General features: G+C 40.6%; 1 protein-coding gene across 1 annotated transcript in view; it reads right to left on the bottom strand.

Moving 5' to 3' along the window:
• ZMYM2 (zinc finger MYM-type containing 2) overlaps positions 1 to 17,606 on the bottom strand; it is a 147,231-nt gene extending 129,625 nt beyond the window's left edge. The window contains exons 1-3 of the mRNA XM_090273724.1: positions 17,413 to 17,606; positions 16,596 to 16,664; positions 9,799 to 9,930 (exon numbers count right to left, since the gene is read on the bottom strand). Of these exons, the coding sequence (XP_090129850.1) occupies positions 9,799 to 9,833 (35 nt within the window). The 5' untranslated portion in view covers positions 9,834 to 9,930; positions 16,596 to 16,664; positions 17,413 to 17,606. The remainder of the gene's footprint in view (positions 1 to 9,798; positions 9,931 to 16,595; positions 16,665 to 17,412) is intronic.
• Positions 17,607 to 17,806: the final 200 nt, after the last annotated feature.

Raw genomic sequence — 17,806 nt, 5'->3', positions numbered from 1 at the left:
CTGTACCCACCTGCACCTTCTCCAGTCTTTGCCTTCTAGGAAGTTACATATCTAGCTACTCATAGAAATCTGGAGTTCATTTTTTATCTCTACTCCTCTCTTCACTTACAGCAATGCCATCCATCCTCAAGACCTATTCTACTTAAAATATAAATCTTGAAACTGTGCCCTGGCTGGTGTGGCTCAGTGGATTGGGCGCTGGCCTGCAAACCAAAGGGGTGCCTTGCCCGTTCAATTCCCAGTCAGGGCACATGCCTCAGCTGCTAGCTGGGTGCCTGGTTGGGCATGTGCAAGGTGACCAATCGATGTTTCTCTCCCTCTTCTTCCATCCCTTCCCCTCTCTCTAAAAATAAAATCTTTAAAAAAAAAAAAATCTTGAAACTAATACCCCTCTAACCCTAGAAACAATCCATCATTTCTCTGCTGGATTACCTTTTTAAGATCTCCAATCACTTCTTACATGGCTTTCTAGTGTACTTAGGAGAAATCATAAGATTCTTCCCTTGATCTATGAGATTCCTGCCTGATGTGATCCCTGACTACATGCTAGGTGCAATTTCAGTACCACTCTTCCCCAATTCCTCATTAACCTTCTGCACTTAGCAGAAGCCTTCTTGTAGTTTGTGAAAGGGTCCAAGATGTCCCTTGTCTCAGAAGCCCTTTGTACATACTCTTTCTCAGCCTAAAATGTTCTTTTCTGAACTTCTTCCCAGTCTCAGACTATTTTTATTTTATTTTATTTATTTTTATCCTCACCCAAGAAAAGGAGAGAAACACCAATGCAAGAGAAGCATCTATCAGTTGCTTTCATACACACCCAGACTGGGGGATCCATTCCAGGATGGGGATCATACATGTCTGGGCCAGGGGTCAACCCCACAACCTAGGTATGTGCCCTAACCAGGAATAGAACCCACAACCTTTTGGTTACAGGATGGTGTTCCAACTACCTTGCCACACATGCCAGGGTCCTAGTTTCTGCCTCAGTGTCACTTCCTCAAGATCCCTCCCTCTCAAACACTTCACTAACCCCTCCCTGGTCTACATTAGATCTCCCTTGTTAAAACATATCATCACTGACACCTCCTCAGCTGTACTCACCCAATTTGTAATTATGTTTATAGTAGTTTGTAACATGTATCCCCCACTGGACTATATGTCCCATGAGTGAAAAGACCAATGTTCTTATTGTCTATCACTACACCCCTTGAACTTAACATAGTGCTTGGCCAATAAATATTCACTAAATATTTTTACCTAATAAAGGTAAATAAATAATTTTTCTGGGTTGGTCGTTTATGTTTTTACTGCTAAACTCTCCACCACGCCCCCCCCCCCAAATGACAATCCCTTCACACTTGAACCAGTTTCCGCATTATAAGATAAAAATTAGGATAAATTTCCTCAAAATATAAAATATGAAAAGTAAAAATATCTTTGCCCTGTCTTTGGTCATGATTTTTTTATTACTTCCACATTCAATCTATATAATTAGTAATATATCCTGATCTTAGTATCCCTTTTTAACCCTTAGCCAAAGAAGCTAAAGGAACCCACACTTCCCTCTCCAAACATAGTTCAAAAACTAGAAAAGCCCAAGTGAACTTGAACTGTAATGTTAATTTGGAAACAAACATTTATTTATTCTTATGATACCTGGTATTCCAAATCTATTACCTAGTTTAATGGCTGTTTTTAATCCCAAATTCACCCTAAGATTTAAAGATGATGACATAGAGGGCTTTAAAAAAAATAGTAACCTTCTTTAGGTGAGTTTAAAAGTTCCATGATTAAGACCTAACCTCACCTAAACAAACAATATTTGCATCAGTAAGCCAATGGGCCCTTACCAGGTCGCTCAGAAGGATGGAGCATATTCCTGTACACCAAAACATGGCAGGTTCGATTCCATCAGAGCACATACCTAGGTTGCAGGTTCAATTCCCAGTTGGGGCATGTACAGGAGGCAACCAATCAGTGTTTCTCTCTCACATCAATATTTCTCTTCATCCACTCTGCTTCCTCTCTCTCTTAAAAAAAATCTATAAACATATTCTCAGGTAAGGATTAAAAAAATAAAAATAAGCTAATGGGACCACAAATTCAAAACGCTGAACTTCAGGTCCTAAGAACTACTTCTCCAACAGATTATTACTAAAGAAAAATATATCACCTCAATTTCGTAAGTCTCAAAACTTATGACATTTTTTATCAGCATTCTTTCCCAGATACGTTCTTTAGATGTTCACTTCTTGGTCTTAAAAATCAAAGGAATAGAAAAAGAACATGGACTATGACCAAAGAAAAATCTGCTTTTCTCTCCCTAAGAGACAAATTTCAGAAAGTAAATAATCAATCCTATCATTTACATTTTAATGTAGTTTAAAATTATCTAGTAAGTATTTCAAGCTCTGAAGCAAAGGTGCTCATTAAGTCTTACTTCATTTCTCCCCTTTATCATCTCTTCATGACTAGAGTTCTACTTTCCTGTCTCTCAATTTCATCACATATCTAATACAATAATTACAATAACCATGTATAAAGACATACTTGGTACCACACTCACCCAAACTACCTTAATATATAGGTATCAAATATCGAGGGGGACCCCAAAAAGACTGAATGTATCTATTAAAAGATAAGAATTTATTCTTACACGTGTAAACTTCAGCTACCTTTAAAGTACTCTCCATTTGATGCAATAAACCTATTGAGACTTTTTCCCACTGCTCAAAAGTTTTTGAATTTGTTGATTTTGATGCCTTTTAGTGATTCTGCCATTTCTTAGTTTCATCTCTTCCACATCAGCAAAACTTTTCCCTTTGAGGACTTTTGTTATGGAGGGGAAACAAAAAAAAAAGTTGCTCTGGGCAAGATCCAGTGAATAGGGAAGGCGGGGCAAAAGGGGCATGCATTTTTGGTCAAAAACTGCTGAACACTGAGTGTGGTGTGGGCAGGTGCATTCAAAAATTACCCATCATCAAATAAGCAAACACCTTGAAAGAGTCTTCAAAAAACAGTTCACCTGAAACTGAACGTAGCCTCTCACAACAATGCCAGATGGTGCACTGATACAGATGGGTTCCTAAAACACTTATCTAGTGGGGGAAGCCTGTACAACAAGGGGTCGGCCCCGCAGAAGAAAATTCTGATTTTTGGGTCCCCCCTTATACTATGACCCCATTTTGCAGGTGGTAAACTATTCTGTTATCAGGTAGCTTTCCTATGGCATACAGTTGGCAAAGCCAGAGTTTCTACCTAAAGTCCATATAGCTTTCATTGTACCACATCGCCCCTCAATCATATAAAACCAAAACCTGTGAACTAGTCAGATACACTGACCACTAGAATTCAAATGTTAATCAGCTGAATACTTTAACAATGTAAGGATAGGGGAGGGATTACAAGAATATCACACTTGCATCAAAAATGTCAATTGCTGATAATAGTTTATATGCAGGGAAAAATCATAAGAATATATTTCAAAATGTAAACATTGGTCTCCAAAGAAATGGATTATAGGAAACTCTCATTTCTCACCTCACATATTTCTTTGCTACTTAAAAGATTTTAAAAGTGTGTTTTTACTGCCAAAATATTCTTCAGAACTGTCCTGATACGCATACAACTATTTATTTCTGTATATTATCTATTATGCTTCACTGTTTATATTCATTTATTTCCAGGTTCTCTCCCCTAAACTGAACACTGAAAACCCACCTAAAAACATAGCACTCTTCCTATTGATTTTCTTTTTTTGTAAAGTCCAGGCTAGTTTGTATTTTGTTTCACAAGCCAACAAGAATCCCTCAAGTTTCTGTAAAGTGAGTGATTCAAACAGTTTAGGCTGGGCTTTTGAAAAAATTTATCTGGCTGTAAACTGGAGTAAGGAATTGGATGCAAGTGTCCTGTAAATATATGTAACTCTCCATTTTCTAATACAATGAACTATGGTTAAAGTACAAAACAGGAGAGAGCTGAGTATCTTAGGAAATAAGGACACTTAAAAGGTCTCCACATTTGGGGAAGTGAAGCAGATGATGAAAAGTTTAAGAATAAAACCATGTTTAGGGGAAAAGGGGACAACTGTAATTGAAAAACCAAAATAAAAAAAAATAAAAAAATAAAAAAAAAAGAATAAAACCATGTTAAGTTCAAAGTCCCAGGAGTCAAGAGAGTTTCAAAGAATGTAATAAATTTCAAGTGTTACAGAATACAAAAAAGAGGCCCAAAAGATTTGGCAATAAAATCACTAGTGACCTCAGACGAGCACAACTGGTATAAGGTTGAGAGTATAACTCAGTGAACTACTTTTGAAAAGCCTTCGGAAAGAAGAGAGTTTCTGGAGGACAGAGCACTTATTTGCCTAAGATAGAACACACTTTTAAACTAGGAAAGTAGCTCACAGAGGGAAGCTGGTAAAGAGGAAGATAAAATCCTTCTCTCTATCAGATGAGCATTCAGTGAGTTTACTGTATGTACTAGGAGTAGCAACAAATACATGTTTGGTCCATACCGATAATTGTGGCTGCTGTTAAGAAAGCACCTACTATTGGCCAGTCACATAGCCTATAATATTGTTAATCCATATCTCATAAGTAATCTTAGGAAAGCAGGCATTAATTACTACACTCATTTGTCAAATGAGTGAAATGAGGCTTAGAGGTTAAATGACTTACCAGAGAACACCAACTTGTAACTAGTAAATCAAAATTTGGTTTTAACAGTTTTATTGAGGCATAATTTGAATACAACAAAATTTACTGATTTTAAGTGAAAATGTTGATAAATTGTAGTAAATTTATATATTTGTGCAGTCATCACCACAATCTAGTTTTAGAACCTTTTCATCACCCCAAAAGTTCCTTTGAGGGCAAGACAGATTAAAACCCCAACCTGACTCCAAACTCATGTCATACTTCAAATCCCCTAGAAACACTCAAGTGACAAAAATTGATGTGGGAAGAAGAGCTGCAAAATTAAGTCTCACTAGTTCGCTTTCCATGTGATGTCCTAACACACCACTAGAACCACACCTCCATGGCATCTCTGATCGAATTTAAGCTTACTAAAATTTAAATATGCCTCAAATAAGTACAGAAAAATTAAGACTTAGAACATAGAATACTATTACAGATACTGTGTGATGTTTCTTTTAATTAGGAGGAAGACTGGATGAAACAGCTGGGCAAGGATATCAATAATGAAAATGTGATATACAAATGAAGAGAACAGGGAATAAAAATCAGGAGTTTGTGTCACAGGAGACAAAAGACAGACTTGAACAGATGCTTCTCTTTGATGAGCAACACAAAAATGTTTGGACATATAGATGTAACAAATTCTCAGGCAGGAGTTATAACTTATTTGACTAAGAAACAGAACTACAGCCCTCACTGGTGTAGTTCAGTGGGTTTGGCATCCTCCCACAAACCAAAAGGGCCTAGGTTGCAGGCCGGGTCCAAGGCTGGGGGCGAATGAGAGGCAACCAATAGATGTTTCTCTTATACATCAATGTTTCTCTCCCTCTGTTTCTCCCTCCCCTCCCTTCTTTCTAAAAAAATAAATAAAATATTTTTTAAAGAACAGGAATATGTAACATTAAAGACAAAAGTAAGCATAGGAAGTGAGATAATATTCACCATAATGATAGTTGTAAAGCTAAGACTAGTTTACTTTTATAGTAACGATTTTAAATAACTAATTAAAACAAGAAGCCCAGGATGGTGTAGCTCAGTGGATTGAGTATTGGCCAACAAATTAAAAAATCACCAGTTCAATTCCAGGTCAGGGCACATGCCTAGGTTACAGGCCAGGTCCCTGGTTGAGAACATGCAAGAGCCAATGGGTAGATGTTTCTCTCCTCTATTTCTCCCTCCCTTCCCCCCTCTCTAAAAATAAATAAATCTTTTTCTTTTTAAAGCAAAAAATAAAAGACCTTTTTTCCATTACTTTAAAACAAACATAGAACCATGAACATATATATAAGAATTCTAATACATTAGGGCTACAAATACAATAAACTAAAACGATTAAAATAAAATATGACAAGCTTCAAAGAAAAAATACCAATACAAATCTTAAACAAAAAGATATAAGACTTCAGGTCAAGATGGCAGCATAATTAAACATGACTCAACTCTCTGCAACACCACATGAAAATTAAAACTGAAATATAGAAAAACCATCACTCAGAACCATCAGAAACAGAACTGAATGCAAGTCTGACAACTATGGAATTAAAGAAACCACATCCAACCAGACTGGTAGGAGGCGCAGAGACACTGAACAGGCTGGTCCCACATTCACAGATGGTAGATAAAAATTTAGGAGGGACATCTCAGGAACGAGGAGTCCCAGCCACCCACCAGGCCCCCAAAGCCAGGGTTCCAGTGCCAGATGATAGTGCCCATTACTTCTGCTTGGAAAAAACTACCAGGGATTGAGTCAGTGGATGAAACTGCTAGAGTACCAAGCAGTTCCCACACACAGACTTAAGATTCACTCCCTCTGAGCTCCAGCACCAGGGTGGCAGCATAAAAGGCACCAGTGGCACAGAGGGAGGAACTGAAGTGTCTGGCATCAAGGCGGGAACTGGAGGACAGTTTTCTCTCAGACAAAAAGGTGGGAAGAAGCCACTGTCCCTTTTCTGAGCCCTCCCCCCCAGAGCCATAAAGCTGGCAGGCCTGTGCCATATCTGAGTAACCATGACATTTCCATATGAATAGCTGGTCTTGGATCAAGCCTCACAACTTCCTAAATTCTATCAAACAAGCAACAGCCAGGCTCAAAGAGCCCCCACCCACCATACCTCTTGCTAAGTGGCCCTAGGCCCAGCACTAGTAGCAACCAGCCTATATTCACAGTTTACTTCACCTGGGAATCTCCAAGCCCAACACAAGGAGCAGCCATCTCAGATTACTTTATAGCTCAGACAGGGTGGCCCCAAGCCGAACACAGGTGGGGGCTGACCTTGGCCTACCCTATCCAGGAAACCCCAGAGCCTGCACACCCAGTGGACAGCTACAAACCATGTTGGAGCACCACCACCCTGCCCCTGCCCATCTGATCCTCCACAGAGGACAGATGTTGGTTGTCAGTGGTCACAGCAAGTCCTTGCAACTGAGTGGCCTGGGTAAATCCCTCCCATTGATCTGCCAACAACAACCAAGGCTCAACTGCAAGGGTGTACTCAGCCCACATGGAGCATACACCTCGAGTACCCAGATTGGATGATAGGGGAGGCAGTGTCACTGGACTCTACAGGACACCTACTACATTACATTAGGCCATGCTACCAAGACACAGAGTCATAGCAGCTCTATCTAATACATAGAAACAAGCACAGGGATGTTGCCAAAACAAGGAGACAAAGAAACATGGTCCAAATGAAAGAACAGATCAAAACTCCAGAAAAAGAAGTAAACAAAATGGAAATAAGCAATCTATCAGATGCAGAGCTCAGAACACTGGTTTTAAGGATACTCAAGGAACTTAGTGAGGACCTCAACAGCATAAAAAAGATCCAGTCAGAAACAAAAGATACACTAATTAAAATAAACAATTTACAGGGAAACAACAGTAGAGTAGATGAAGCCGAGAATCAAATCAATGATTTGGGACATAAGGAAGCAAAAACAACCAATCAGAACAAGGAGAAGAAAAAGAATCCAAAAATAGGGGGAACCAGTGTAGCAGCCTCTGGGACAACTTCAAGCATTCCAACATTCACATAATATGGATACCAGGAGAAGAGAAAGAGCAAGAAACTAGAACTTTATTTTTAAAAATAATGAAAGAAAACTTCCCTAATTGGTTGAAGGATATAACACATGCAAGTCCAGGAAGCAGAGTCCTAAGCAAGAGAAATGCAAAGAGACCCACAACGAGACACATCATAATTAAGATGCTGAAGGTTAAAGATAAAGAGAGAATCTTAAAAGCAGCAAGAGAAAAGCAGTTAAGTTACCTACAGGGGAACTCCCATAAGATTACCAACTGATTTCTCAAAAGGAACTTTGCAGGCTAGAAGGACCTGGCAAGAAATATTCAGTCATGAAAAGCAGGGACCTACAGCCAAGATTGGTCTACCCAGCAAAGATATCATTTAAAATCAAAGGGCAGATAAAGAGCTTCCCAGAGGAGAAAAAATTAAATGAGTTCATCCTCACCAAACCATTATTATGTGAAATGTTAAAAAGACTTACTTAAAAAAAAAAAAAAAAAAAGATCAATACATGAACATTAAAATGGCAAGAAATTCACAATTACCAACAAATGAATCTAAAAAACAAACAAAGCAAACAATAACAGACACAGAATCATGGATACGGAGAGTGTTTTGACAGTTGCCAGAAAGAAGGGTGTATGTAGGAACGGGTGAAGAGGTGAGGGGTTTAAGAAGTCAAATAGGTAGTTAAGAGAATAGCCATGGGGCTATAAGTATAGTTTAGGAAGTAGAGTAGCCCAAGAACTTATACGCATGACCCAAGGACATGAACAATGGTGTGGGGATTGTCTGAGGGAGTAGAGGGTGCTGGGTGGAGGGGGCGAAAGGGGTAAAAATTGGGACAACTGTAATAGCATAATCAATAAAACATAATTTTTAAAAGATATAATAAAATTTCATTCAATCTAAATGTTCACTTCCACTCTTAACATTTCCTTAATTCTGTGGAACTTAAAGAACAATTCACTAGTATGATAATCACTGGACCTAAGCAACAACTTAAAATTCTTTTTTTTTCCCCCGTAGCAAAGCAAGGCGTTTATTCACAAGTCTGCCAACAACTTAAAATTCTTATTAGGGTTCTAGAGTGTAGCATTCAAAGTGTACGTGAGATGTCATCTTACCAGAGAGCCAAAGAAACTGCTGGCCAACTGTTAACAGAAAACATTTTTCTGAGTATAACTCCATGATATATAGATGTTAAAATATATAATTTGATGAATAAATGACTTCTGCACTGCCCTGACTGATTAGCTTGAACTATTCTCAGTCTGTTCCAGCTCAATATTCCAAGAAGCAATCTTCTTAGGCCTCTTTGAAATGAATAATTATAAAACTGTTCCAGCAGTACAAGAAACGTTTCTTTAATGTTGTAAGTTAGAAAACCATGATTTCAGTTCCAAATTCTTACAAAAATAAATCCATACAAGGTATGGAGGTAATTACAGCAAACTAATGTACACATGGCATTGCTCTAAAATTTTTTTAAAAAAATAATAACATCTCATTGAATTAGTCACATTTTATAAACTCTCTTCTGTCTGAAACCCCTAACTGTACATCACAATTTTACTTAAAATAGACATTTAAGCATTTTTTCCATCCAATCTAAATGGTTAGAAAGAAATAAGTTTACTGCAAGAATTATGACATCTTTCACAACTTTTTTAAAAATTTGAAGTACAATTATATTCCCAATAAATTTATCTTAAAATTACATTTTTACATTAACATTTAAGAATCATATTTAAATACTTAATAATTAAAGGATAAAATATTTTAAACTTTTCAAAATTGAGCTATAATTGATATATAACATTATATTAGCTTGAAGTGTATTTTCTTAACCTTTAAACTTTAAATTCACAAAAGCAAAGTCAACTTCAAATTCACTAGGAGTGCTACTGAAGAAAAATAAATCTTGAACCTCTGGAGAAGAGAAACATGATCCTTGACAGCCTATTGATATTTTTTTAAATGGTTAAGCCATGGCATAGTGGCTCACTTGGTTGGAGCATCATTTCACAGACTGAAAAGTTGTGGGTTCGATTTCCAGTCAGGGCACATACCTAGGTTGCAAGTTCAATCCCTGGTTGGGGCACATACAAGAGGCAACTGATCAATGTTTCTGCCTCACATCAATGTTTCTCTCTTTTTCTTCCTTTCTTTCTTTCTCTCTTCCTCTCTCTCTCTCCCCCCCTCTAAAAACAATGAAAAGAAATGTCTTTGAGTGAAAATTTTAAAAGTAAAAAACTTAAAAAAATAAAGAAAATGACTAAAATTCTGTAACTATAAGTTTAGAGTTTATTACTCCTCAGCAAAAACAAAAACAAGATAACATATAACAGTGAAATAAAGTTTTTTAAACCAGATCTATTAAATATTCATGATTTATTTATCCTAATATCCGAAGTTTACTCTTAAATCACTTCTTAAAATAGTAAACATTAAGACTTATAGAACATTGGTGAAATCAGTAAAAATAAACCAACAGTCATACCCACTTCCAAATTAAAGACCATGAATTTTCCTTAAATTTTATTACTTCTAATTTTCAGTGGACTGCTATGAAGTTAAAATAAACAAATCCCAAATTGGTCGTGTGATCAAGTGATTTTGCAAACCCCTCTATATAAATTTTTTAACTCTAAGTTTTTCAATGGTATACAAAAATTTATTCTAGAACTCCAAATACTTCAAGTGTTATTAAAACTTGATCAAAAAATTAGTATTTTTTGAAGGTTTTATTTATTTTTAGAGAGAGGGAAAAGGAGGAAGGAGAGAAACATTGATCGGCTGCCTCTTGCACACCTCCACCTGGGGACCAGGAACCAAACTGGTGACCGTTAGGTTCATAGGCCAGTGCTTAATCCACTGAGCCATACCAGTTAGGGCTAAAATATGCAATTAAACAAATGTGCTTAAATGTGTTTTAATCCAAATTTTAACACACTCTGAGTTGATCAACTTATCTCTTTTTTTTTAATTGATGGGGGTAGGGCAATTTGTTATTTCACTCATTTATGCATTCACTGGTTGATTCTTATATGTACCCTGACTGGGGATCAAACCTGGAACCTTGGCATGTCTGGATGATGATACCTGGCCAGTGGAAACGACCAACTTATCTTGTTACCAATAAGTGTTTGGGGCTGCCCTTCATAATTCTCTTCCCATCTCTATTTTAATAACAGGAACCTAAGATTACAAAGTGAGCTGTTTAAAAGTAGGTTGCAAATGTAAAAATTTGCAATTTCAGCTATGTAAAACAGAATTTTCTTGCTGGTATACACCAAAATAAAAAATACAAATAAATGAAATTGTTACTTAGAGCCCCATAGTTCAACATTATGGATTTATCTAACAGCAAGTTTTCTTACTGACAACTTGATAGGTCTTTACACACTGGAGTTGTGCATAAGAACTTCTAGGTTTGACTAGTTCAAAAGTCCTGTTCAATTCTACAATCCCAGTCCTATGCTCTGACAGGAACAGAAAATTAACCACCTAAAATTTTTTTAACTGGGAAAATGCAGAATGTCAAAGCAATCTCTCTGTCTACTTGTTTCCTAACTGAAAATGCCTTGCATAAAATACTGTTCAAAAATCCAATGGGTGTTTGGACTCACTGCATTCCCCAAAAAACACATGCAAGTTGAACATGCCAAAAATCTTACAATATCCATGTTTAAAATGTTGTTATATGGCCCTGACTGGTGTGGCTCAGTGGACTGAGCGCCAGCCTGCAAACCGAAGTGTCGCTGGTTCAATTCCCAGTCAGGGCACATGCCTGGGTTGCGGACCAGGTCCCGAGTTGGGGGCACGCAAGAGGCAAGCACACATTGATGTTTCTCTACCTCTCTCTAAAAATAAATAAAATCTTTGGAAAACAAAATTACACATTAAAAAAAAAATGTTCTTATATGGATCAGAGACAGATGTTAATGCCTAGAAAGATAAAGATATAAAACTTCTAATTATTCCACACCTTTTGACAACTAAGAGCTCCAAAATTTCATACATATTCTTTCCATTACAGTAATACCACAGCATCTGATTAAAAGTAAAGATTCACCCTCCCCTCCACACCCCCACTATTATTAGGGTTTTCTGGACCCAAGGGTAGGTAGGACAACGACCATGTCCAGCTTGAAGCAGCTAGAGGAGCTTGAGACCTTCGCCCATTGTCCTTTACAAGATTACAAAGGGTCTTAATATCTGAGAGGGAGGGATAGTTATTTTTTTACAAACCAGGGGTATGGACTTGGGGGGGCATTGCTGGGGGAGGGAGATGCTGGGTGGAGGGGAGTAAAGGGGAGAAAACTGGAACTATTGTAACAATATAATCAATAAAACACATTAAAAAAATAAAAATAAATAAAATAAAAAAATATAAAAATAAAAGTAAAGATTCACTTTATCTCAAACAAGGGCACAAAAATAATAAAACTTTAAGACTATAAACACTTGTACAGATGGTATGTCAAAAAAAAATCCATATGTAAGCACCTGTGTAACATCTAAGAGATATAGGACTGTCTCACCAAATGAGGTACAAAAGTCTAGCCCAAGAGATTATATAAAAGCAGAACATGGAAAAGCAGGGACCACCCAGTATCTTTCCCCAACTGTTCAAAAAAACAGGTGGGATGGGAGTGTGATACACACTATTAAGAATGCTGTCAAAATACTTCGAAATACATCTAATTTCACCTAACTCATTTTAAGTGCCCAATAAATATAACAGAACTTAGTCAAAGTCAATTAAAAATTGTCAGGTTTTCTTCATCTTATTGTCTGGCTTATTACAACACCATAACTGGTGTTTTTAAATAATTTTTATTCTGAGCTAAATCATTAAGCAAAACAAGAATGACATTTTGGTATTATTTTTCTTCCTCTACAAATCAGGAATACAAACAGCACCTATATCACTGGGTTGCATGTGAACTAAATTACTTATTACATGTTAAAATTAATTTGGACATGTGTAGAAATTACAGAATGTAAATGATAAGTATACAGAGATTGAGTATGCTCTCACTCGTAAATTTTAAAGTTTTTAAATCAACTTTTTAACTTAGCTTACAATAGTGCTAGGTAGGCTAGATTGAGCGGTGAGTGCCAGTATATGAAGCAGAGTGTAGGTAGTCAATGAATACATTACGAATTAGGGCTTGGTTCTTTGTAAAGCTCTAGAAAAGAAATTCTGAGGAAAGGCTATCATCAATCAATCAATCATCATTTGCAGAGTTCCCACCTTGTACTAGGTGCAGGTGGTTCAGAAATATAAGACATAGCCTGGGTCCTGATACTAAAACATAGAATAATTGGAGAAGAAGACATCTTCCTCTCGCTCACTCTTAGCACTGGAGCCATTAGATAACAATCTCTACCCACTCCTGTCCCCACACTCTCCACCTATGGCTCCTGAGCCTGCATACCTGGCCTCCGGCACTGAGTACTCCCACTGCTCCTACCTCGGCCGCTTTCCTTCATCCCAGACCACACTCTCTCTTCTTCTCAGATAGGTAGCCAGCCCTTCCTGCATTACCACGGTTCCTCGTAGATCATCCCCATCAACATACAAACAAGCTGAAATATATCTCATCTTAAAAATAAAAATGAAGCCCTGGCTGGTGTGGCTCAGTGGACTGAGTGTCGGCCTGTGAACTGAAAGGTTACCGGTTTGATTGTCAGTCAGGGCACATGCCTGGGTTGTGGGCCAGGTCCCCAGTTGGGGTGCACGAGAGAGGCAACCGATGGATGTAGCTCTCGAACACTGATGTTTCCTTCCCTCTCTTTCTCCCTCCCTACCCCTCTCTCTAAAAATAAATTTTTAAAAATATTAAAAAAATAAATAAAAGTGAAGGGAACTTCTCCTTCTGACAATTGTCCCATCTATTTATTCTCTTGTAGAGCAAATTTCCTTAAAAGAGTTCTAAGTCTCAATTGTATCCACTAGGAGGACTTTTCCCCTATTCTCTCTTGAACCCTCACCATCTGACTTCTGTCCCCATTCCTTGGCGAGACCGCCAAAGACCTCTATGCAGCTCTGTCCACGACCTGTCTCAGTCTTTATCTTACTTGATAGCCAGTAGCGTAGAGTTGGTTGCAGCCCCCTCTTCCTTGATATACAGTCTCATCTGGTTGCAGGGCATTCCTCCCCCTCGATTTTCCTCCTTCTTCACTGTTTGTTCTTGCTCTGCCTCCTTTTCTAGGTTTTTGGGTTTTGTTGTTTGTTTGTTTTTTTACATCTGCCCCAGGGCATCTTTTATTTCCTCTCCCTGCTCTTACTCCAGTAACAGGGTTTTAAGTACAAACTCCAGGCTTTTCTCTCTAACTGCCTATTGGACATTATGTGAATATCTACTTTAATCTCAATTTTAATATCTCCCAAACCAAATTCCTTCTGCAGGCTTCCCAACGCAGTTTATAGCGACTATGCTTTCCCATCATTTAGTCAATAAGAACCTTTCATCATCTCACCCCTCCAGCGCCATACTCAAAGGGTCATTCTTCTATCCACATGCCAGGACTGAACGGCCACCCGCAATCTTTCTCACCTCTGTTGATGGAAACTCCATCTCTCCAGTTGCTCAGATCAAAAATTTTGGCATCATCCATGCCTCCTCACCTTTTTCCATGACCCATATTTTTGCCATCGGCAAATACTGTCAGCTCTACTTTCAAAATACATCCAGAATCTGACCACTTCTTACCAGCTCTACCACTGCCAAACCACTGCAACCTCCGCAGGATTATGACAATAGCCTGCTGGGCTCCCTGCTTCAGGTTTTGCTTCCTTATAGTCTTTTTTCAGCCTTCTCCACATCCCAGCCAGAGGAGCCATTTAAGCCTGGAAGCTGCCCATGCCTTTCCCCTGAGCAAGGGACTTCCTTTCTCATTCACAAACAAAACACGATAAACTCCTTACCACCTGATCTGGATTCCTACTTTCTCTCCGACTTCATCTGTTACACAAGGCAATATTCAAAATGTTAAATGGCACAAAAGGGTCAGCGTGGGTGCCGATTAGTCTGAATGGGTGCCCACTACAGGGCTGCAGGAAAGTTGTGATGGCGTTCTGCTGTGCTGGGCATTACCCCTGTGGTTGCTGGATATGAGGAGTTCCCAGGGTGAGGGCTGGTGTGGCCAGGGTGCGGTGGGTGGCACTTGAGCGCTTGGAACGGTGCCTATTTACCAACCAGCTTGGAAGGTTTTCAGTATTTCATGATCAGTACTTCCATATAGGTGCATATTGGCTGAACAGCCTTCTTTCTACCATTTTCCTCCTGTTTACTCTGCTCCTTCAGAGAAGGAAAACTCTGACTCCAAAAAACCTCCGCTGCCTTGCGGCATACCTCTTTAGGGGAAGGCTAGGGGAGTAAACCCCGACAGAAAATCCGGAGCCGGAGTCCCTAAGGCGGTTTGACGTTGTAGTCAACACCGGCAACTCCTGCGGTGCACCTGAAGCCAAGCTGTATTGACTCTGTCTTTCCCTTGGACCCTTCAGCTGCGAAGAGAGGGGGGGTCTGCTGCATGGGCAACAGCAGACCCTCCATATCACCCTGCCCAGGCTCTGTAGCTTCAGCTTCACTGGAGAGGACACTCCAGCGTCATCGCAAGATGTCGATTCAACACGGGAGGAGGCAGATACCGTGTCACTCCCGAGTCGGACTGCACAGCCATTCTCGGCGGTGCAGATAGACTCTTGAGAAGCTACACCATCGTCTCTCGAGACGGACGGCTGCCGACGACGACAATAGTGCTGGCATACAATAGGGATTCAACACATGCTATTTTTATTACCATAGAGGTTACTTGCTAAAAGGAAATAATACATCAAAGTGTCCAGCACTGGGCCTAGAATGCTATCTATTTAATATAAGCTGTCAATTTTAAATCCGCCTTTACAATCAGTATTCAGCAAATAGTCATCACCACTTAACTGTCTTTTGACCCATTTGGGACTTAATAATTAAGTATAAGCTACCATACTTACGACTCAAGTCTGACAGAGACCTTCAAGTTACAGTATCAACTGTCAATGTGCTCAAGAAATCAATGTGTCCAGAATGCTAACTTTACTGATATTTTGTAACTAATTTCAATTAATGGAAGTTTTGACTGGTTATGTTTATCTTACTGTCTAGAACATTATCAGACTGCCTTAAAACCAACACATTACAAGCATTAAACAATAACTCTGAGATAACACATTTAAGAATAACTCAAGTGAAGACTACTGAGCACAGAAGATGGGGAACTCATAGAGTAACTGAAGCAGTGGGCTAGTGTGATCAGCATACTACTGATAATTGGTGAACTAAGAGTACTAAAGGAATGGACTTCATGCCTAAGTAAAAACATGAAAGAGATCTACCAACTCATGAACCCTAAGAGTCAAAATCTGAGTTTTAAATCATACACAAACAAAAAGGTCAATGGTTCTTCCTATTTTTCCAATCCCTTCAATCAATTATATACTGTAAAGGTAGAAAAAAATGTTGAAGATGGTTGCTTGCATAGCATTTAAAACGCAGTAACTTCAGTTCCCGCTGTGGAACTCTAGAGGGCATCAGTAATATCCCCTCGGTCCCAGCAACCCTCCTCTGGGTAACGTGAGCAGCTAGCTGCAGGACCATCGTCTGGTTGCTGAGGCTGGTGTTGCAGCTGCAGGAGCAATATCTGCAGCAGTACAAATGGCAGTGCCCACTCCCAGCTGCCTCCCCAGTCATTACTCAGGCTTCGCCCCGGTAAGATCCTCCCCCTCAAAACAAGGGGGAGAGACAAGTCCCAAAGCTGAACTCCTACAACCTGACAACTTCCTCTAAGAACGACAAATCAGGGGCAAAGGACTCACAATGAGGGTATTTTCCTTCTCACTTTCTGTCAAAGATGCACCACACAGGGTTGAAGACGATTTCTGCTCCTGGGGTAACAGGAAAAATGAGAAATGTATCAACAATAACCTATTCAGGTGGGTCAAACAACCCTACCCACCAGAAGAAAACAGATAAGGAAATAGAGGTCAAGGAGGTTCGGCCTTTCTGTTACCACTGCCCACCTCAACAATCCCTCGTACGTAAAGAGAAACAAGACGACGTAAATATGAATTTGGTACCGAAAGGCAAATCTGGAGGGAGAAGGCAGAGGGCATGCAACCTGCCCCAGGGAAGGAAGCGGGGGAAGGGCAAACGTTGCCTCGACGCCAACAAGGGAATGGCATTTTCTCCCAAATGGGCCCACCTGGTGTCTCTCCCGTCACTCGGGGCACCAACTATAAGGTAGGAGCGGCTCACGTCGCCGCTGGGCTGAAATCTCCGGTATTTGCCCCAAACGTTTGCCCTGGGCCCGAGACTTGCCACCACCACCACCACCACCACCCCCCCCCCGCAGTCGGAGACCGGCTGCGCTGCCTCCCCGTCCGCCATTAGAGACCCAGCCAAACAATACGTGCGGAGCAGGGCCGCGCAGTACCGGGAACGGGAGAACGGAGCAGGGCCCTGAACAGACGCGGACCCTCGCCCCAAAACTTGGAGACCCCACGCTCCAGCGCAGTCCTGGGAGCGGAGCACCGGCGCCCCTCCCCCATCACCACCCAGAGAGAAAGGAAAATGCCCAAGACCCACCCCCGCTCCGACGCCCCGACCCGGCGCCCCCCAGCCCGGCGTGCTCACCCGGCCCTCCCGGCCTCGCCCGCGCGTCCGCAGCCCTCGGGCCGCTCGCGACGGCGCCGTGACATGAGCAAGCCCGAATCAGCCCCCGGGGCCCGACGCGCAGCGGCGACGGCGGCCGCGCCGCGGGGGTTACTCCCGGGCCGGTGGGAGGCTCTGAAGGCCGCCCTCGCTCATCTCCGCCTCCCAGGCCGCCTCTGCCTCCGCCTCCCGAGGCTGCGCTGAACTCACCCACCCCCACCGTCTGCGGGCCGGGGCTGCGAAGACCGCGGGGACGAGCCTCACCCGGTTCTGACTGCGGCTTAGTGGAACGAACCTCCCCTCCCCCGACCCACCCCCTTCGGCGACGCGCACTACTCCGCTCGGTCCAGTCCCGGGTTTAGTGCTGTGAGCAGGA

This window comes from Furipterus horrens, unplaced genomic scaffold, assembly GCF_987537825.1.
Source record: "Furipterus horrens unplaced genomic scaffold, mFurHor1.1.pri manual_scaffold_4, whole genome shotgun sequence".
NCBI classification, from domain to species: Eukaryota; Metazoa; Chordata; class Mammalia; order Chiroptera; family Furipteridae; genus Furipterus; species Furipterus horrens.
The sequence above is the reverse complement of the archived record's forward strand: the minus strand, read 5'-3'. Positions and strand labels throughout refer to the sequence as shown.